The sequence below is a fragment of the Cheilinus undulatus genome, linkage group 14 (genome assembly GCF_018320785.1).
Source record: "Cheilinus undulatus linkage group 14, ASM1832078v1, whole genome shotgun sequence".
Lineage (NCBI taxonomy): Eukaryota > Metazoa > Chordata > Actinopteri > Labriformes > Labridae > Cheilinus > Cheilinus undulatus.
In genome coordinates, this window is record NC_054878.1 from 45723190 (window position 1) to 45745009 (window position 21820).

The window sequence follows — 21820 nt, forward strand, 5'->3', positions numbered from 1 at the left end:
TAATGCTGCTGTTGTGTAGTGGTCATGATATATTAATTGCCTTTATGTACTTTTATATTGCTGCATCTGCATCATGGTTATTTTATAATGTAGCTTGTAAAGCTTGGTAGCTTATTATGCTACTGATGAACTTTGGTTACTCTTTTATATCAATATTGCATTTTAGGCACTATGTAATGTTGCTGATGTGTAATGGTCAAGACATATCAATTGCCTTTCTGTATTTCTATATTGATAATACTGATCCATAGACATATAATGATAATGCTCTGCACTTTATACATCTCATAGAGCACGGTCTAGTTATGGCTTTATTTATCTAGTGTGTTAGGACTTAGCTTTTAAAATACATGTGTAAAAATTTTAGATTATTTTCTTATCCTTATACAATTTTCACATAGTAGGACTTATTTATCGCCCTCTTAACAGTGTAATTTTTGTACTTTGTCTCGTTTGCTGTGTCTGCCCTTGTTTTTGGTACTTTTATGTATGTTTTGTGTCAGTGTCATGTGACAACAGATGGAAATTAGCGACTCGCTAAATCTGGTGCAACCATGTTTTCATTTACTTTGTATGAGTGATCAGTGCCTGTGCACACTGTCCCTGGGTAAAAATAAACATTAAACATTAAACTGATTGTAGAGACCTTGTTTATATTATTCAAGATTAATTTTGAAAATAAATACATTTTGAAGTACATGCTGCAGTATTTGGCTGTAGACAGGGTGCCACAACACTCAAGAAGGCATAAATATAAAGTGTTTTTTTGCGGGTAGGACCCCCCAGATTCCCCAACAAGGGTGTGGGCTCAGCCCCCAATATTCCCAGGTCCAAGAAACGCCCCTGGTCTGGACCTCGACAGAGCTGCGAGTTAAAGCTCCAGCGGCACTTCTTTCATCTGTGATGCATTACAGAGAAATCACCTCCATTAATGAATAATACCTGTTTATTGGTCTTTCTGTGTCACGTGGTCTACTGACCTGGTTCCCAAGCACGGCCGTGGCGCACGCGGTGGAAACCTCCCGAGGTCCGAACCACACCGAGGCGACCCTGGAGGGCAGGCCGAGGATGAACACCTGCGCCACGGAGCAGATGACCTGCGCGGTGACGGTGACTCCGAACAGCTCGGGGCTCACGCTGGCGCATTTGAGCCAGGCGCCTGCGCAGTTAAGGCCGGCTCCCAGCAGGGCCGTGAGACGCAGACCCTTCCTGTCCAGGAGCCAGGTAGCCGGGAAGATGAGGGGCACGTAGGCGACCATGTAGACGATGGAGAGCCAGTCCACCTTGTCGCTGCTGACGCCATAGTACTTCATGAAGACGTTGGTGATGATGCTGTACTGGATCCACTGGAACGCGTTCACTAGAGAGTACAGACTAAAGACCACGAGCACGGCGAACCGGCGCCGGTAAAGTCTGGTCTCTAACACCTTCTCCTCCGCCTCCTCTCCTCCTCCGGGACGCAGCATCGCCTCTTTCTCATCCGGCTGAGCCTCCTTCTCCTCCTCCCGGTCCTCCTGTGGGGAGTAGACCGCCTCGTAGGTCGGTACGGCTCCGTATGACGGCTCCGCGGTCGCTCCCTCCGGATCCGCGGTCTTCCTGTCCACCGTGATGTCGTCAGGTGCGCCGGAGTCCGCGCGCAGATGCTCCTGCACGAGCTCGCCCGCCACCATGATGCTCGTTAGTTTCCTTTGACGGAGCCGGTAGACGGAGGCGAGGGGCGCGGCGGGAAGAGAGGGAGAGCTGAACACGGAGGTTTCCTCATCCGGTCCCTTTAGATCAGGTTCAGGTCCTTCAGGGACTAGATCACCCAGAGTCAGGTCACATCAATATCTTAGCAGGTTTCTGGTTTTACTACAGTCTCTAGTCCGGGTACTGGTTCAGCATGCTGTCCTCTCTCTCTCCTCCCTCTTCCTCCCTCTCTTTGTCTCTCTACCATCACTCTCTCTGTCTTCCTCTCTCTCTACCATCACTCCCTCTTCGTCTCTCTCTACCATCCCTCCCTCTCTTTGGCTCCGCCCACACTGCCTCTCAGCCCTTCCGATGCTGATGAGCCAATAGAAGCAGAGATAGGTCCTGAGGTGTCTCTGAGTGTAATCCGCCACCATGTGGAGGCTGCTGTGATGATGCAATATCTACTAGAGTGAAATGAACCGGAACTGAGTCAGGAAACTCAGAGACAAACAATCAATGGATCTGGTAATATTCAATAATCATTGAGAACTTTTCTCCAGTGTGAACCATCATTAGTGGTTTACATCACTGGGTCTAGGAGGTAGGGGGATCCAGTCCTGGACTGTGGACACATCAGTACCAGTGTGGACCCTTGGCTAAGGTCCTGAACTATAAAGACCTGTCTCACATGTTAATAAAAGTGTCTGCTACATGACTCAGGAACACTGTAAATAAGAAATAAAGCCAAAGTAGGAGCAGTTCCTTTAGTGACCACTAGAGGCTGGCTCTGAACCTGAGTCAGTTCCCATTAGGCATCATCAGCTAACCCTGAATGGATGGGACAGACAGATGGCTTAATATCATTATTATTATTGATTTATTCTAGGGATAATTCTGGTCATTACTGTGGAGTTTATTTATATCTGTGTGTAATCATGTTTGGGTAAGCTGAGCCCAAACCAAGGTTATTACAGTTTTTTCATTAGTTTCACTTTTTATTTCGTTTTACATTCTGTGTTCAATTTCAGTTTAATTCTTGTTAGTTTTAAATGCTGGTTAGTTAGTTTAGTTTTGAATGCTGGTTAGTTAGTTTAGTTTAGTTTTAAATGCTGGTAAGTTAGTGTAGTTTAGTTTTAAATGCTGGTTAGTTAGTTTAGTTTTAAATGCTGGTTAGTTAGTTTAGTTTTAAATGCTGGTTAGTTAGTTTAGTTTTGAATGCTGGTTAGTTAGTTTAGTTTAGTTTTAAATGCTGGTTAGTTAGTTTAGTTTAGTTTTAAATGCTGGTTAGTTAGTTTAGTTTTAAATGCTGGTTAGTTTAGTTTTGAATGCTGGTTAGTTAGTTTAGTTTAGTTTTAAATGCTGGTTAGTTAGTTTAGTTTAGTTTTAAATGCTGGTTAGTTAGTTTAGTTTTAAATGCTGGTTAGTTAGTTTAGTTTTGAATGCTGGTTAGTTAAGTTTAGTTTTAAATGCTGGTTAGTTTAGTTTAGTTTTTGTTAGTTTAAAATGCTGGTTAGTTAGTTAGTTTAGTTTAAAATGCTGGTTAGTTAGTTAGTTTAGTTTTAAATGCTGGTTAGTTAGTTAGTTTAGTTTTAAATGCTGGTTAGTTTGTTTAGTTTAGTTTTAAATGCTTGTTAGTTATTTTAGTTTTGAATGCTGGTTAGTTAAGTTTAGTTTTAAATGCTGGTTAGTTATTTTAGTTTTAAATGCTGGTTAGTTTAGTTTTTGTTAGTTTTAAATGCTGGTTAGTTAGTTAGTTTAGTTTTAAATGCTGGTTAGTTAGTTTAGTTTAGTTTTAAATGCTGGTTAGTTAGTTTAGTTTTAAATGCTGGTTAGTTTGTTTAGTTTAGTTTTAAATGCTGGTTAGTTAGTTAGTTTAGTTTTAAATGCTGGTTAGTTAGTAAGTTTAGTTTTAAATGCTGGTTAGTTTAGTTTAGTTTAGTTTTAAATGCTGGTTAGTTAGTTTAGTTTTAAATGCTGGTTAGTTAGTTTAGTTTTAAATGCTGGTTAGTTAGTTTAGTTTTAAATGCTGGTTAGTTAGTTTAGTTTAGTTTTAAATGCTGGTTAGTTAGTTTAGTTTAGTTTTAAATGCTGGTTAGTTAGTTTAGTTTAGTTTTTAAATGCTGGTTAGTTAGTTTAGTTTAGTTTTAAATGCTGGTTAGTTAGTTTAGTTTAGTTTTAAATGCTGGTTAGTTAGTTTAGTTTAGTTTTAAATGCTGGTTAGTTAGTAAGTTTAGTTTTAAATGCTGGTTAGTTTAGTTTAGTTTAGTTTTAAATGCTGGTTAGTTATTTTAGTTTTGAATGCTGGTTAGTTAAGTTTAGTTTTAAATGCTGGTTAGTTATTTTAGTTTTGAATGCTGGTTAGTTAGTTAAGTTTAGTTTTAAATGCTGGTTAGTTTAGTTTTTGTTAGTTTAAAAAGCTGGTTAGTTAGTTTAGTTTTAAATGCTGGTTAGTTAGTTAGTTTAGTTTTAAATGGTGATTAGTTAGTTAGTTTAGTTTTAAATGCTGGTTAGTTAGTTAGTTAGTTTTAAATGCTGGTTAGTTAGTTAGTTTAGTTTTAAATGGTGATTAGTTAGTTAGTTAGTTTTAAATGCTGGTTAGTTAGTTAGTTTAGTTTTAAATGGTGATTAGTTAGTTAGTTAGTTTTAAATGCTGGTTAGTTAGTTAGTTTAGTTTTAAATGCTGGTTAGTTAGTTTAGTTTTAAATGCTGGTTAGTTAGTTAGTTTAGTTTTAAATGCTGGTTAGTTAGTTTAGTTTTAAATGCTGGTTAGTTAGTTAGTTTAATTTTTGTTAGTTTTAAGTTCTTTTTAGTTAGTTTAGTTTTAAATGCTGGTTAGTTAGTTTTTGTTATTTTTAAATGCTGGTTAGTTAGTTTAGTTTTAAGTTCTGGTTAGTTTAGTTTAGTTTTTGTTATTTTTAAATTCTGGTTAGTTAGCTTAGTTTAGTTTTTGTTAGTTTTAAATGCTGGGTAATCAGCTTAGTTTATTTTTAAATGCTGGTTGGTTAGTTTAGTTTTTATTTTTCAGAAATGCTTCATTTTAGTTTAGTTTTTGCTAGGTTTAGGATATATGTGGTATAGGTATTTGGATAGATGTGAACGTCCTACATTATTAAATTAGTTTCAGTTAACTAGAAGGGTTGTCATATTTTAGTTTTAGTGAACTATTATAACCTCGGTCCAAACTAAACCCAGCCCGGGTCTTTGTATCACATCAACTAAAATATAAATCTAATAAAAACAGGATAGTGAGAATGAGGGACTTGAAGACTCTCAGTCATGCTGCTGTCCCTGTACTATAATTAGCCTGTCCATATGCTGGCTTCATTATCAGCTCTAATCCTAATCCTGGTCTGACCCAGTCTGGACTCCAGCAGACATCTGATCCTGCAGACCATTCACTCTGAATAAACTCCAGTTTAACTCAAAAAAGATTCTAGGCCTTAGTAATAATTAAGCCTGAGTTTTAAGTTTAACTAAATTCAATCCAATTAAATGTTTGATTATTTCAGCTAAACAAAATGCCTCAGATAAACTCAGTTAAAACAATCTGAGTAAACTCTATGTGATCAGATGGATTTGCCCTATGTCTCTCTGAAAGTGGGTGGGGCACAGGTGTGATAGCACAGGTGATGTCATGACTGGGCTGATGCAATGAAACCAATCATATATATAAGAAGAAAAACATTTATGTTTAACAGATCCTCCTGCACAGCCCAGGCTGTCAGCTGCCCGTCAGTAACAGGTCCATAAAGTCAAATACTTTTATTTTACCTTCTTTAGAGAAAAACTCATAGAGATTAAAAATCTTGTTTTCATGAGTGTCCTGGCCAAGGAAGGCAGCAGCCCAGTCAGATGAGACTGGAACACACAAAGATGATAACTGTATGTATCACACGGTGGTGCAGAGGTTAGTGCTGATGCCTCATAACAGGATGGTTCCTGGTTCACTCCCCACTCAGGGAAGTGTGAAAGTAAACCCCCAGCTCAGAGCTAACTCCGCCCACTTCAGGATTTTTAGAGGTGGAGGATTTTTCCCCTCCAGAGTCCCCGAAGCAGGCTGTAGTGTGGTGGTGGACCGTGGTGGTCCTGAGCACTACCTGTTTGGGCTGTTGGATTCAGGACCGGCAGTACTAAAGCCGGAGCTTTCAGAGCCGAGGCAGTGCAGGAGAGGGTGGGAGTGGTCTCTGAATGGATGGGAGTGGTCTCTGCATCAATGGGAGTGGTCTCTGAATCAAAGGGAGAGGTCTCTAAGTAGATGGGAGTGGTCTGTGAATGGATGGGAGTGGTCTCTGAATCAAGGGAGTGGTCTCTAAGTAGATGGGAGTGATCTCTAAATGGATGGGAGTGGTCCCTGAATGGGTGGGGGTGGTCTCTGAATGTATGGAAGTGGTTTCTGCATCAATGGGAGTGGTCTCTGAATTGATGGGAGTGGTCTCTAAGTAGATGGGAGTGGTCTCTGAATGGATGGGAGTGGTCTCTGAATGAATAGGAGTGGTCTCTGAATGGAGGGGAGTGGTCTCTTCCTCAATGGGAGTGGTCTCTAAGTATATGGGAGTGGTCTTTGAATGGATGAGAGTGGTGTCTGAATGGCTGGGAGCGGTCTTTGAATGTATGGGAGTGGTCTCTGAATCAATGGGAGTGGTCCCTGAATGGGTGGGAGTGGTCTCTGAATGGATGGGAGCGGTTTCTGAATCAATGGGAGTGGTCCCTGAATGGATGGGAGTGGTCTCTGAATGGATGGGAGCGGTTTCTGAATGGATGGGAGTGGTCTCTGAATTGATGTGATTGGTCTCTGAATGAATGGGAGTGGTCTTCAAATCAAAGGGAGTGGTCTCTGAATGGATGGGAGTGGTCTCTGAATAGATGGGAGTGGTCTCTGAATGGATGGGAGTGGTCTCTGAATAGATGGGAGTGGTCTCTGAATGGATTGGAGTGGTCTCTGAATGGATGGTAGCGGTCTTTGAATGAATGGGAGTGGTCTCTGAATCAATGGGAGTGGTCCCTGAATGGATTGGAGTGGTCTCTGAATGAAAGGGAGTGGTGTCTGAATGAATGGGAGTGGTGTCTGAATGAATGGGAGTGGTCTCTGAATGGATGGGATCGGTCTCTGAATGGATGGGAGTGGTCGCTGAATGAATGGGAGTGGTCTCTGAATGAATGGGAGTGGTCTCTGAACGAATCGGAGTGTTGTCTGAATCAATGGGAGTGGTCTCTGAATCAAAGGGAGTGGACTCTAAGTAGATTGGAGTGGTCTCTGAATGAATGGGAGTGGTCTCTGAATGAATGGGAGTGGTCCCTGAATGGATGGGAGTGGTCTCTGAATGAATGGGAGTGGACTCTGAATGGATGGGAGTGGTCTCTGAATGAAACTAATGTAATAAAAATACATGTAATAAAAATGTACATATAATTTGATTACTTAAAGTCCAAGTTTGTTGCTTTATTTTTATCATTATTTTGAGTGTTAACAGACTAAAACCAGCTCTCTTTACTTCTTATCAATTTAACCTTAAATGCTAGACCACTGGTCTCTCTTCTGACTGTCTGCTGTGGCTAACACCCAGATCTGTCTGCCATTCACTAAACCTGCAGCCACACATGAAGGAGAGTCACCATGTAAACCTATGCTGGAGTCTTTAATCAGACTACAGCCAGTTAGAATAAGCTGGGATTAAATCATCAGGATTTAGTCAGATTTTGGCCTTTTTTAATAGAAACATTGGTCTGTTTTGTTGCTAAGGAGGTTTGAAGAGTCATTACAAAACACAAAGGTGCTTTTTTCAGCAGTTCATGCAAATGTTCAAATTTTTTCAGACTGGTAAATAAAATCAAATTCAACCTTAAAAGCAGAATGGATCAGAGATTCTTGATATTTTCAAACATTTAGAGTTGAATCATTTTAGTCTGTGTCAGTTTTAGCCCCAGAGATCACTCTGTCATTCAGGTGTGTCACAGGAAGCTCAAATGACCTGTTAGAGAGGATCTCAGAGAGGGGAGTGACCTCTCACTCTGTCTCTTTTTTCAGGCACCAGGAGAGGACACAGAGAACTGGCTCTAAGTATTTACTGGGATGACTGGAGTCATTTTAGCTTCCATTCTAGAAACCAATATAAATATAAAATGACACCATAATGGGCAGATTTCACCAGGATTAGATTCAAGAGTTGGTTTGAGGGGTGGGGACGTCTCATGTCACAGAACATCTCAGGTACGGGAGCTCAAAGACGACATGATTCACTCAGCTCTCCTGTTATTTGGCTATCTGGCCTATAATGTGGTCAGGTCCTGGCTTTTACAGACACAGCTGTGTTGAATTAAATGCTCCTCAAACTATAAATGCTCTTTCAACATTAATGAGAGTGAGCCTTCAGAAAACAGCCATTAGGGTTAGGGTTGCCATGTCTTCTCACTGAAACATCTCTTTGTGATTAAACATCATTATCTTTTTATATAATATCCCATAATAACATCATTATGACACAAAAACAATGAAAACAAGATTTTAGAGGCTTTTTCAGATTTAAAGAATATTTTCTCTTCTGACATAGTAACACGTCTTCGCAACATAGAAGATCTTTGGTTCCTCAGGTTTCTCGTTGCTATGGTAACACCATGCTTCTAGATAATTCCTAACAGAAGAAAACTACCCAAACTTCTCCTTCAGAGACAAAACCAGGATGTCTGGGTCTGAGGAGCGGACTCTGATGGACCTGAACCTGCAGAGGGACTCATGGTGTCAGGTGGAGGCAAACCCCCGTCAGTCCTGGGAGAGACCAGAGAGGAGGCATTACCGGGGTCACCTGAAGACCAGCCCGGTCCTCCTTAGTGCTCTGACCCAAGGACCGAAGCCCCAGCCGGTCTGCAGAGCTAGACTGGCCCCGGTCCAGCTGGTGGAGAGGAGACATTTTGAGGAGAGCTGTGAGGATCTTTAACTCCGTAGATGTCTTTTAGATACGATCTCAGCAGAGTAGACGCAGCAGAGGGAAGTTTTAGAGGAGGAAAGAACAAATGTTGGTCACCTTTAACACAATTTTAGAGTTTTTCCTCTTCAATTATCTCAGACAAACTCACAGATTTTCTCTGACAACATTTCCACTAACTCTTAACCCATGTTTGCCAATGGTTCTGCCCTTTTTTGTCAGTTTAGACCAATTTCTGCCACTTTTAAACCTAATTTCACCACTTTTACTACCAAATCCTGCTCCTTTTAAGCCAGGACTGCCATTGTTTACCACTTGTACCACTTTTTATGTTTGTTTTTTCCACTTTTATCTAAATTTCACCACTTTAAACCTGTTTTTGTTCTGTTAAAGAAAAGGGATTAACATTTTTAAGAAGCCTATTTACTGTGTCAGGCTGTGTGTGAGACTAAATATCATCTAAACAGACCCTCTCTTTACTGACGGCCTCTCTTCTCTTTCAGATAAATCCCAGCTGTAGACACATCTAACCTGACTCCACCTTCTAACCAAGACTCAAACTTCACAACTTTATTTAAACATTCAAACAGACACAAAGGAATCTGTATTTAGCTTTAAGCTTAAGCTCCGCCCACCCTTCAGGAGGCCTGAGCGTGTTTGTTAATGAAGACTGATGCTGCGTTCCATTTACCTCGGAGATCGGAAGTCGGTACTGGGAATGGCGTCACATTCCTCTGCAAAAACGGATCCAGTTGTTTGCGTTCCATTTTTCATAACCACAACGATGGGAAAAATGAGTGTCTCCATAGTCCCTTATTTTGGTTGGATGAAGAGCAATATTATATATTTGTACATAAATTTTATATATATATATATATATATATATATATATATATATATATATATAAAACGTACAAACCAACTCCAAAGTCCGGTTAAAGGAAAAGGATGTCATTTTTTACAATGATAATGGAAAGCTTTATTTTTTGAATTTACTTATACTGTTTGATAAGTATTATATCCATAAGTGTAAACGGACTCAAAAGTTACCAAAGATACAACAATTTAAAATAGAATATTATACATGGAATGAAGCAATGAAAACTCAGGATATCAGTGAGTCCCTGACTATTTTATCTAATTTCTGGTACCCCAGTGTTTTAATTCGTATATAAACGGGTGAATCATTTAAATAATGTCTGTAAGCATGCATGTATGTGCTTCACATATCAATAAAAAAGAAAGTTGGAAAAATGACGGATGCCGGTCTTGCGTTAGCCTGTCTGTGTTTTTAGCATCATTGATCAGTTGTTAGCCGCCTAACCTTTAAAACAGCACCTTGTTCAGTACTTCATGTGTTAAAGACTGTTGCTGCACACACGCTGTGTCTACAATGTCTGAAAATGCTCCGAGAAACAGCAAACAGTTCTGAAAACAGGTCGGGGTGCTCTGTGAAAGACCGAGTTGACGAGTTGTAAATACGACTTGGAGAGACTTTCTATTTGCCACTTCTGGTCGGAAGTCATGAAAAAAATGTCAGAATATGAGTTACGATGACAAATGGAAGGCAGCATAAAATATCCACCTCTCCTTTCACAGTCTTTGGATAAACTTTTACAACTTTTACTTTGACGTGGCTGTCATTTATAACGTAGACACGCCTAGATGTTCACTCTGCTTTATTCTGTAAACTGCACGTTTAAATTTGACCCCTAGATCAGTGGTTCCTCCTGCTCATGTCTGAGTAAAGCCAACGACCAAGGACCCACTTAGAAAAACTACATCAGTTAAACTGTTTTCACTGAGAATACCCCAACACTAAAGGCTTACCGTCAGTGTATAAACTATACATTATTACAACAGTTGTACCCTAGAAAAAATATTAAAGAGGATCTGGTGATTTTCAAGAAAGAAATAAAAAATTCTCAAGTTTAAAATCATTAAATTCTTTAAAAAAAATAATAATAATGTTAAAAACCCTGTAAAGTGAAAATAAATCAGTATTTATGTTTGTTGTATGACAGCTTACTGTGTTATGAACCCCTAAATAAAATCTCAGTCCAATAAAACATCTCTAAGTTTATAAAATTAAAGTCATTAATTACCGTTAACTGACTGTTAACTTTCAATAAAGGCATAGACATCAGCTAACAACAGACTGGACTGAGATGAACTGCTCTGTGGTTTTAGAATGGAGTGTTAGAGGGGCGGAGCCATTCCCTACTGTGGACTGGTGACATCAACAGTCCACATATTGGCCCCACCCACATTAAACCCAGCCAGGAAAGAGGTGAAAACCTTTCTAACAGTCTAAATCCAGAATTCAGTCACTTGTAGATCTCAGAGTTTTCACGTTTACAGAAACCAGATTCACACATTTTTAGAGTGTTCAGACCACGCAGCAACCTCTTAAAAATGAAGCCAGTGCAGAAGTGCAAAAAATTGCTATACCGCGAGTGTCCACACAAGTGTCCAGTTTTGACACTAGAAATAAACTGGTGTATGTAACGCACTGGAAAAGCTAAGATGTAATTCCTTGTTTACCTTTATGTCAGTGTATTAAGTCTTGCCGACAAAGAGAGAATTCACATTTGAAATACATCTAGTTAGAAATATTTAAGTTAAAGACAGCTAAAAATAGCATTATTGTGATGTTTATATATTGTCTGTGGAGGAAAAAGGACACTGCCCCTTTAAGAGATGTAAACAGAGGGAAAGACGTGATTCTCGCGGAGATTCTGTGAAAAAGAGCTGAAAATGGCAATAGCTTGTGCTGAACTGTGGGCAAGTTTATGTTAATAAAAGCTGCAAAAAGTGAATCAAAACGTGTCCTGGAGGATTCATCTGAAGGGTGCAACATGTACAGCCTGGTTCACAAACCAAACCTGTCTCATTAGCTAGTGTCTGATTGTGCTCCCACTGTACGGGGGGTGGATTTTCTTGTACCATGATTGTTTGGATTAAATTTAGGACGAAAGCTGATTGGTGCGTCTCATTTGATTGACAGATAGCTCGACAGGCAGAGGCTCCGTTTCTTTCAGCCAGAATGCTAGCTAGCTAGCTAGCTGACAGGAAGTCGCGCCTAGTGGGTGGGCCATTAGGTTGATCCAAAGTTCGGTTGAGACTGGGATTTCAATATGGAAGCCTCCGAGGATTGGCTTCAAGAGCTGTTTGAGTCGGCCTATTGTAAGCAGATGACTGACGTCACACGGGGTTTGTCTGATTCTTTCTACAGTCTACGGTGTTGTCGCAATTTTTCTCTGTTGCTGGTGAACAAAAGAAATATTAGACGTCTGCCAGCTGACAAAAAGGTTTATTCTTGCAAGGTCAGTCAACACATACAGCAGTCAGTATGCAGCAAAAGACAGAGAGAGAGAGAGAGAGAGAGAGAGAGTGCAAGACAGAAGGGCCAGAGACAGAAGAGAGTCCAAGAGAGAAAGAGCCTGAACATGAGGAGGATTAAGCATTTTATACAGAAGGAAACACCCCTAAAATATACTTCCTGCCCCCTCTGTCTGCTGTGGAGACCTTCACCAAGACCAGGCTTTGTTTCCGGGCAGTCTGGACATCACAATTGAAAATACAAAAGGACCTTTTGATTCAGTGGTGGGCCCTAGGCTTCACACCTTGTCAGGAAACTGGCCCAGCCACCCTTTGTTGCTTTGTATTTACATATGCAGTAAAGTCGACACCTTCCTAGCCCCATCGTTTCCCCATGTCTGTGAGAGGGTAGGCTTCATAGAAAGAGAACAGTGGGGGGTGTTGAGGCAAGGAAACCAAAGTTACATTACAACAGTTAAGACAAAAACTTTGGATTTCACTTTACAGGGACTTTAATGTAAACATATAAAGCTGAAAATTGGCCTGGAGCAGGCCACTTCATCTTTAGAACCTCACAGTCAGGACCAGATTCAGGCCTTAGCTGACTTTATCAGAAGAGGAAATCTATCATCATCTTGATGATCTTGTGAGATGTGCCCATTTTCCTTCTGAATCCAAAGGAGTCCACCGTGTCTGTCTCTCAGGAGCCTCAGTCCTGTACGTGGATCTTGTTGGCCTTGGGGAAAAGTCTGTAGGCGTTCTGAGCAGTTATGAGCTGAACAGTCTCTGGGGACAAACCTTTGATTTCAGCGATGTACCGACAGGACAGAGTGATGTTAGAGGGCTCGTTCCTCACCTGAGATTCAGACACAGACAGGAGGAGAGTCAGACATCTGAGAAAAGAAGAGCCTCCTCACAGGATTAGGACTAACCCACATACATAGAGACCTACGTGCTTTTCCAGCCCCAGGGCAGGAGAGTCTGTTTCCAGACAGATGTGTTCCAGTGGGATCTGCTTGATCAGTTTGTCCCTCTGTTCAGGAGAATTTCAATGAAATACCAGTAAAAACCCTGAGTTAGAGCTCATTCAGCAGTGTTCATCCAGGTGAACCGACCTGTTGGTTCCTGCACACTGCAGGGGGAAACGAGAACAGGTAGCCGGCCTTTACTCCCTCCAGAGCCACGGATGGTTTACCAGCAAAGTTGTGGAGCAAAGCTCGCCTGATACCTGAGGGAGAACCAGAAGATGGGACGTTAAAATGTACAGGTATGTGGGTAAAAAGGCGCTAAACCAGTGATACTCAACCTGTGGCTCTTTTATGATTATTTGTGGCTCTTTGATGTTTTAATGTTAGATACAATTCCCCCAGGAACCTTAAAAAAACCTTAAAAATTGAAACTTTTTTGCCCTTTTCACAATTTTTATGCCACTTTTCACCCATTTAAGCTACCTTTTGCAATTAAATACCCTTTTTTCCAGTTTTTTGCCTGTTTTGACCACTTTTTTTGCCACTTTTGTCCAATTTTTGCCCTTTTATAACTTTTTTTTGCCACTTTTTGCCCATTTAAGCTACCTTTTACAATTAAATACCACTTGTTTCTACTTTTTTGCCCATTTTTTTGCCACTTTTATCCAATTTTTGCCCTTTTTCAACCCCTTTTGCCCATTTAAGCTACCTTTTGCCATTAAATACCACTTGTTTCCTTTTTTTGCCCTATTTTGCCAATCTTTACTGCTTTTTGCCCATTTTAGTCACTTTTCTTACTTCTTGCCTTGTTTTTTTTCACTTTTGGACCATTTTTGCCCATTTTCACCATTTTTTTCACCACTTTTTGCCCATCTAAGCTACCTTTTGCCATTAAATACCACTTGTTTTTGCCACTTTTGGACCATTTTTATACCACGTTTAACTTGTTTCACTTCTCACCCATTTTTGTGACTTTCTTTGCCTTTTTTTCATGTTTTCTCCCGATTTTCACACCTCTTCACGATTTTTGCCACGTTTAACTTATTTTTATTGCTACTTCAAGCTGTTTTTGCCAATTTTCACCACTTAGACTGTGGATCTTGCAAAGGTTTTTTCAATAATTTGGCTCTTTGGTTGAGTATGGTTGAGTAACACTGCGCTAAACCCACCGTGATCCTTCATGGTTGATACGGTGACTTTAGCAGCTGATCGAGAGTGGACATTCCTGAGCAGAAAAGAGGAAGGAGATTTGTTTATTCATTCATTTAACTCATGTTTTAGTGATGCTGTGGTGAAAAAACAATAAAACTATAGAAACTGACGGCCTGTTTTACAACAGCCATGGCTGTCGTTCTTTATGTTCTCATTTCTCATGAAAAGGCTAAAGAGAATGAATGTCAGCTCACACGGGGAGGTCCAGCTCCTTGGCGATGCTCAGCTGTTTAATGAAAACGTTCATCTGGTCGTCTCTATCCTGCTGAGAGGGAGCGCACCATGGTGTGAAGTCCAAACCAATCTGGACCAGCAGAAACAGAACGGGGTTATTTTGGAGTATCCTGAGTGGACCTGCAGTCTTTAAACGGTCCTCAGGAGATACTACAGCCTGAAGAGAGTCAGATTATTACCAGCATACATCAGTGACAGCAGTGCTTTAGTCCTGGTCAGTCCTCACGCTGTTTCACCAGAGTCTAACTCTGAGACCTTTAAACCTTCTGTAGGTAGAAATGTCCGTGGGAAAGAGGAGCTGGATGTCTACAGAAGAACCTGATCCACATCAATAACAGAGCTGAAATGGGAAGTGGAGCGTGGGACTGTTGACTCAGCTCTGTGGGGCCTGGAACATTCCTAAAACTACGCTCTTCTATAGGAGAACACAGCTGAATGAGCTGACGGGGCTCATTAACTTCCCCTACAAGGAGGATTAGGAGGAGAACAGGGATTTTTAACTGGTTTAATCTGATTTAACTCAGCATATCAGTCAGGATTTAAGTCCGATGTGGTTTAGCTCTGTTTCTTTGTGAGGACTGGTGATAGCCTCAGAGGCTGAAGATGAACACATTCAGTCTTCTGAGGCTTTTAGTTATGGAGTTAAAGAATAGACTGACGTTCAGATTAAGGTAAAAGGCCTGGGAATTTACATATATTATATATCATATATATATTTCTATATAGAGATAGAGCAGCGTTACTCAAGCTGCTCAACCAAAGAGACAAACTATTGAAAAATACCTCTGAGCCACAATCTAAGAGGCAAAAATGTGTTACAGTGGCAATTCAAATAAGTTAAAGGGGGCAAAATGGTCAAAAAAGTCAAATACTGAGCAAAAAGTGACAAAAATGGGGCAGAAAGTGGCAAAATTTGGGTGAGAAGTAACAAAAAATGAGCTACCGGCAGCAAAAAATGGTCAAAAAGTGATAAAAACATGTCAAAAAATGAGTGGAAAGTGACTAAAATGGGCAAAAAGCAGCAAAGAGTTGCACAAATTTAGGAAAAAAGTGGCATTTAATGGTAAACGGCAACTTATATCAATGTGAATTCCCAAAAATTTCAATGAAACAAAATAAATTTCTCATCACATTACCAGAATTTAAAAAAAATGACAGAAATGACATCCAAATAAATTCCCTGAAATCTCCCTGAAAATTCCTTAAATTTTCAGGACATATGGAGTTTGGCATTTTTTTGTCCAGTCAGTTTTAGTTGTACTTCAAAGTATTGTTATACACTGCCTGGCCAAAAAAAGTCGCCACCAAAAAAGGTCACACACTCTAATATTTCATTGGGCCGCCTTTAGCTTTGATTACAACACGCATTCGCTGTGGCATTGTTTCGATAAGCTTCTGCAATGTCACAAGATTTATTTCCATCCAGTGTTGCATTAATTTTAATATTGATGATGGGAGAGTCTGACCACTGTGCAAAGCCTTCTCCAGCACATCCCAAAGATTCTCAATGGGGTTAAGGTCTGGACTCTGTGGTGGCCAATCCATGTGTGAAAATGATGTCTCATGCTCCCTGAACGACTCTTTCACTATTTGAGCCCGATGAATCTGCCATTAGGGAAGAAAAAATCCATTGTTTAAGAAATGAGAAGTTACTCATTGCATCAGCTGGGGTTAAATAACTTGTTGCCAGCTGAAAGATAATCGCCCATGCAGTAATTATCCAGTAGGAAGCTTGTACCTATTTGCTCAGTTAAATCCAGGTGGCGACTTTTTCGGCCAGACAGTGTATGTAAGGTAATACAACAGCAGACTCATATGAAAATAATCAGGAAATAAGAAAAAAACCAAGTAAAAAGCAAGCACCAAGTTCTGTAATAGGAGAGATTTCTACCATTACTTTACCTGATGTGAGACAGGTTTATGTTATTAATATGATCAGTGTGTCATAAAGAGTGTGTCCAAAGAGAACAGGTCTAGCTGGTGGATATGGGTGAGTGCCCTACCTCTCCAATAGCAGTGAGCCGTTCTCTGTGTTGGTAGAAGAGTGGTAGAGCAGCATCCAGGTCCTGGTGAAAGACATGTTCCTTAGATTAGACAGGTATCTTATTAATCCTGAGGGAAATTTAAAGCAGATTACAGACACATGATCCTGGAACTGTCTGAATCTACCATCACTGCTCTGTGACAAGGTTCTAGAGAAGAATAACAACAACTGTATTTCATTTCTAAATAGAAGACAAACCCGTCTAAACACACAGGTAGACCAGACTGTCACCTTTGCAGCAGTAGGAAGACCTATGATGGTGGATCTCACTTAAAAGTGCCTGATAAACTTTAAGACCTCTCACTGATAAAAAACAGACTTTTTAAGGCCTTAAATTTTAAATGTGCATTTTAAGACTTTTCAAGGATGTGCAGGAAACCTGAGTTTGGCGTCTGTGTTCAATAACAGCTCTATGGAAACACGAGTAGACCTTCTACTCTGAGGCCTCACACATCCTTCCTGATGCCCGCCATTCCTGTTTTTTAAAGCTGGGAGCCCACAGAGCAGACTGGATGAAGTTACCCCACAATAACTGAAGTTAAACAGCACACAGAAGGATGAGGAGAAGACTGTTTTCTTACCTGAGGTTTTACACTGCGCTGCTCAGAGCCCCCGTCGACCTGCAGAGGATGGACACCAAAACATGGAGCCACCAGATCAGAATAACTGAGGGGAAAAGATCCACCATGAATAATAAATAGTGGAGGTCTAGCTGTGAGACATTAGGATCCTTCACATCAAGCTTACACTTCTACTGTAAATACAGTTAATTTTTACTAGAGTGGTCTGACACATCTACAGAGCTGATCATCAAACTACTGTTAGTATCAGACAAAGATAACCTGAGTTTATACAAAAGTTAGTTTTAATGATGATTTCATTCATTAAGTGAAAAGCCATCCAAACCTACCTGGTCCCTCTTAAATCATGAATGAAATCTGATTAACCACATTTTTTATAAAGCTGAGTCCAGTTTGACTATCCACACCCAGACCTGATCACTGGCAGACCTGCTGGATCCAGAACCCCTTAACTAGAACCGGTCTGACAGTGAAGTAAAAGATCTCCAACTCATCATGGAACCATCTAAAGAAGAACAGATGAAAAGCAAAGTCTCTGACATCTATCAGTCTGAAAGGGTTACAGAGACATTTCTAAGACTTTGGGACTCTGAAAGCCATTACCCACAACTGGAGAAAACTGTGAACAGTGGTGAACCTTCCCAGGAGAGGCCGGCCTGCCAACACGACTCCAAGAGAACATGGACAACTCATCCAGGAGGTCCCAGAGGGAACCCAGAACCACATCTAAAGACCTGCAGGCCTCACTGACTCAGTTAAGGTCAGAGGTCATGACTCACCAATCAGAAAAAGACTGGGCAACAATGGCATCATGGGAGACTTCCAAGACCAGAACCACTGCTGACCAAAAAAACCACAAAGCCTCGTCTCACATTTGACAGAAAACATCCTGATGATCCCCAAGACTTCTGGGAAATATTCTGAGGACTGAACAGCCAGAAGAGGAACTTCCTGTTACATCTGGAGTCAAACTAACTCAGCATTTCAGTTGTTGCTGCCAAGGATGAACCAACCAGTTATTAGGTTTAGGGGGAAATGACTTTTTCACACAGGACCAGGTCTGGATGGCTTTTGTCCTTAATAAATGAAATCATCATTGAAAACTGACTTTCATATTCACACAGGTTATCTTTGTCTGATATTAAAATTAGTTTGATGATCTGAAACATTTACGTGTCACAAATATGTAAAAAAAAAAAAAAAACAGACATCAGGAAGAGGAGTTTTCACAGGACTGCAGTTAAAGGTTAAACTGTGAAACATTTTCGAATTTATTCTTTTAGTCCTCATTCTACCAGCGATCGTCCCTCCAGCAGACAGAAATGTCTCTAGAATCAAGTCTGTGCCAAGTCAGCAGTGATAAAAGTTTCATGTATTTTTTATAATCTTAATTAGACACCATAAATTTCTACTGCCCAGAGTCTTAATGCTGAGAAGTTTATAATAAAGTTTATGAGACAAACATCATGTACATACAGTAGAGCTAACTTATAAATGTAAGCAAATCCTCAAATACAGTTCCATTATATATATATACATGTTGTTTGCATTCTCAACACCACTGAAACTAAGAGCATGATCTCAGAGATATTTAGAGAAGTAAGGAAGGGAGGATGGCGTTACAGACCGGTCCTGCAGCTGGAGAACTCTCTCAAACTCTCCAGGTTCTTCTGTCACTGACACCAGAGTCTTTATCCCAGCCTGAAAACACCAAGGCACAGAAATGAAACATTCCTCTGCAACCTTTTCTTTTTTCAGTCTGAAACTAAATGAGTAAAGGTCCTTTCAGTAGCAGTTTAAACAGCTCTGATGACGTTCATGGATGTTAAATACAAACGATAACTGACCTCTTTGGTCCTCTGAATCACAGCAGCCAGATCCTTCACACAAAAACAGACAGTTTGTGGTGTTAAAGCAGAAATATTTAAGACAACTGAAGATGGGCACTGCACTAAAATGACATCAGAGCGTGTGTTTCAAATGTGGAGTATAGAGTTGCAATCAACGATAGCTCAACACATTAAATTTGGTTTCCCCAAATTCAACTGAAAATGAGTCTCAAAATTGTTCAACCCCTTCATGTCAGCGTCTTTAGTCCTTAGTGGAACACTCTGTAGCTTCTATGACCTGCTGGATAGAGAGGCATGGCGTTCTGAGGAATCTCAGCCCGTTCCTCACATGCAACGGCCTCCAGTAATATAACAAATATGGTCAGTGAACTTTCTGGCAGATCCATTTCCTGGTTGAAACCAGACTGAAAAAACGGGAGAAACTCTTGTTATTCCGTTTCCCGGTTTTTGACCAAAATCAGAAAAAATGAAAAACGTTGCATTTTTCATTTTTTTTATATTTTGGTCAAAAAACGGAAAAATGAATAACAACATTTTAAAAAATGGGGTCCAACTGTTATTTTTAAAAAATTCTTATTATTTTTCTAGCTTCATTTAATGGAATTAAATGGAAAACAAAGTTATGTGACAGTTGGGAAAGGTGAGCATTTCAAAATAAAATTGAACAGAAAGACTCAGAGTCTGATGAAGAGCTACTCTGCTCTAAATGTCATGTTGGTGCAATAAATAATTATATTTTTGGAGCCCTGCAGTGTGGCAGACGTCTTTCTGTTCCATGTCAGCCTCTTTTTCAGCTCAGCACCTGCCCACCTAGGTTTGGATGTCCATGTAGACTTTTTTTCTTACCATTTCAAAATAAAAGCCTTTATGTCAAATCAAGAGCCCCATATATATATATATATATATATATATATATATATATATATATATATATATATATATATATATTAGGGCTGGGCAAAAATCAAAAATTAGATTAAATTGCAATATGGCCTGCTGCAATTTTCAAATTGCACAAGTTGTAATATTTCTTAAACCTTAAATCTGTGTCAAAATACCACTTAAAAACTTTTTTGTGCAGCAGAGATATTATGCATTACATGTCATACTTAATTTTTGTAGTTTTTCTTATTATATATGAGAATGGCATAAAAAATGATCATTCCCTTCAATGCAACAGTTCATATCCAATTTGCAATACGAGTCAAAATCATCACGGTTACATCGTTTTTTTCCAAACTACTTAAGCCCTTATTTAGACTAATATTGTATTGGTTACAATATAGAATAATTTATTGCTTGTCTTTGTTGGAAAATACATAAGATGAGGAATTTAAGAAATAATCACACATCAAATCACAATTGCAATATTGGGAAAAAATATCGCAATTAGATTATTTTCCCAAATCGTTCAGCCCTAATATACAGAGCTTAACAAATTTATTAGACCACCCTAACCCTAACCAAAGTAAGGTTTATGCCACAGCTGCCCTAAAGTAACAGCATTGGTAATTACCAAAATCATTTTGGATGTTTCTGCAATGGTTAATACACCAATATGTAGAAGCTCTTTAACCCAAATGATATTTTTAATGCTAAAATAGAATTATTATTGTTATCCATGAATTTTCAAATTTACTGATTTACAAAAAAACTGAAAAAATAGTAAAGCACATTAATATTTCTTGATTAATATGTCAGATTATAGTTATTTACTTGCATTCCTGAACAGAAAAATGAGTTTTAGTGGTTGAATGTTATGCTTGATTAATTTCTGACTTCTCAGAGAAGCCCAGTGAGCTGGCTCAAATTTGGGTGAATTCAGTTTGAAATTCCTCATTCCTGTTCAAAATGGTAAAACGTGGAGAGCTGACTGAAAATGAAAGAGTCCGCATTAAAGCACTTCATGATGCTGGATGGTCTCTGAGACAGATATGACAGATGGTCTAATACATTTGTTAAGCACTGTAAATATATATATATCTCAGAAAATGCATGCTGTGAAAGGCCTGCTACGTATGGACCTGAATTGAAAATGAAAGATAAAAAAAGAAATTAAATTACAGTCCATTAGATTGCCAGTATGTTTACAATTTTACTTATCTATCATACATTGTATTAAGAGCATTTTGGCCTTTTATAATACTGTAAAACACAATGGATGGCTCTTATTTAGTTTTAGTTAGTTTAACTTACAGTGTGGGCTGATATAGGCATGTTTAAAGTCCTAAAATAAGATTCATATATGTTTAATGAACACTGTCAGTGTTTCTGTGTAGATGACTTTATTATAGAGGTTTTACCAGGATAACCTTGGAGATCTGTTCTCATTGTTCTGATCAATAAAGGAAGATTATTTTACTGTATGACTCCTCAGTATAGATACTCAGGACTCAAAGTATTTTAAAATTAAACCCTTTTTTTGTAGAGTAGATTTATAGACCAGTACTTTTACTCTAACTGACATTAATTTGAACCAGGATAACTGAGCTTTTACTGGAGTGTTATAGTCGGGGACTTTTCCCTCATCTGGTTCCTTATTAATCAGAAATAACATTTCAGTGTCTCTCTAATTTACAGGATGAATAATAGTGTAAATACTAAGGGAATTATCTGTGATAACCATGACTCTAATAAAGATGATTTAAACAGAGATCAGACAGATACAGTTATTAATAGGCTAAAGCCTTGTGAATAAAACTGTAAAGGAGAGTTAAGGGGAACCTTTACAGACTTTATTAGCACTAAAACACTCCAAACTTAAATTTCCCTCAAGAATAATAGAGTATATGTCTATCTAAAACAAATAGCCTTAGTGGAGAGCAGTTTGGTTTAAGTTGTCCGAATAATTTAGTTCCTACCTCTTCAAACTCACGGGCTGATATGTGGCAATGGCAGTCAACGAAGCCAAACTCCATTTAAAGCTTCTAATCAGAGCTAAAACTCAAACTAAATCTAAAAACTCAAATATATGACTTTTTGTCTTTACAATCATCGCTAGCGCCAGAGCGGAACTCTT

The 21820-nt window shown here is 39.3% G+C and overlaps 3 protein-coding genes across 7 annotated transcripts in view; 1 reads left to right on the forward strand and 2 right to left on the reverse strand.

Annotated features, from left to right (window-relative positions):
- flvcr1 (FLVCR heme transporter 1) overlaps window positions 1-1979 on the reverse strand; it is a 23231-nt gene extending 21252 nt beyond the window's left edge. For all 4 annotated transcript variants that reach the window (XR_005992821.1, XM_041804784.1, XM_041804785.1 and 1 more), the window contains exon 1: window positions 981-1979. Coding sequence is in view for 3 of the 4 variants with exons in the window: in XM_041804784.1 (XP_041660718.1) it covers window positions 981-1670 (690 nt within the window). In the remaining variant the exon portion in view is untranslated. The remainder of the gene's footprint in view (window positions 1-980) is intronic.
- Window positions 1-9246, forward strand: part of LOC121521065 (spermatogenesis-associated protein 45-like) — an 11033-nt gene extending 1787 nt beyond the window's left edge. The window contains exons 2-3 of the mRNA XM_041804787.1: window positions 8336-8589; window positions 9095-9246. Of these exons, the coding sequence (XP_041660721.1) occupies window positions 8349-8589; window positions 9095-9111 (258 nt within the window). The 5' untranslated portion in view covers window positions 8336-8348 and the 3' untranslated portion in view covers window positions 9112-9246. The remainder of the gene's footprint in view (window positions 1-8335; window positions 8590-9094) is intronic.
- Window positions 9247-11902: 2656 nt separating this feature from the next.
- Window positions 11903-21815, reverse strand: tatdn3 (TatD DNase domain containing 3). Of its 2 annotated transcripts, XM_041805718.1 has the most exons (10): window positions 21663-21815; window positions 18799-18831; window positions 18579-18652; window positions 16952-17036; window positions 16330-16392; window positions 14287-14396; window positions 14050-14105; window positions 13028-13140; window positions 12865-12945; window positions 11903-12768 (listed from the first exon to the last, which is right to left on the reverse strand). In XM_041805718.1, exons 1-10 carry the CDS (start codon window positions 21717-21719, stop codon window positions 12622-12624), a joined length of 819 nt encoding a protein of 272 aa, XP_041661652.1. In that variant the 5' UTR covers window positions 21720-21815; the 3' UTR covers window positions 11903-12621. The 2 variants fall into 2 exon arrangements, with proteins under 2 accessions (XP_041661652.1, XP_041661653.1); XM_041805719.1 differs by lacking the exon at window positions 12865-12945.
- Window positions 21816-21820: the final 5 nt, after the last annotated feature.

Bases quoted from the DNA above. Each gene is read 5' to 3' on its own strand.
- tatdn3 (XM_041805718.1), bottom strand. From the start codon at position 21,719: ATGGAGTTTGGCTTCGTTGACTGCCATTGCCACATATCAGCCCGTGAG. The intron at 18,832-21,662 runs GTAGGAACTAAA...TTTTGTGTGAAG, and splicing joins CAGCCCGTGAGTTTGAAGAG to GATCTGGCTGCTGTGATTCA. The intron at 12,769-12,864 runs GTAGGTCTCTAT...TCTGAATCTCAG, and splicing joins CCCTGGGGCTGGAAAAGCAC to GTGAGGAACGAGCCCTCTAA.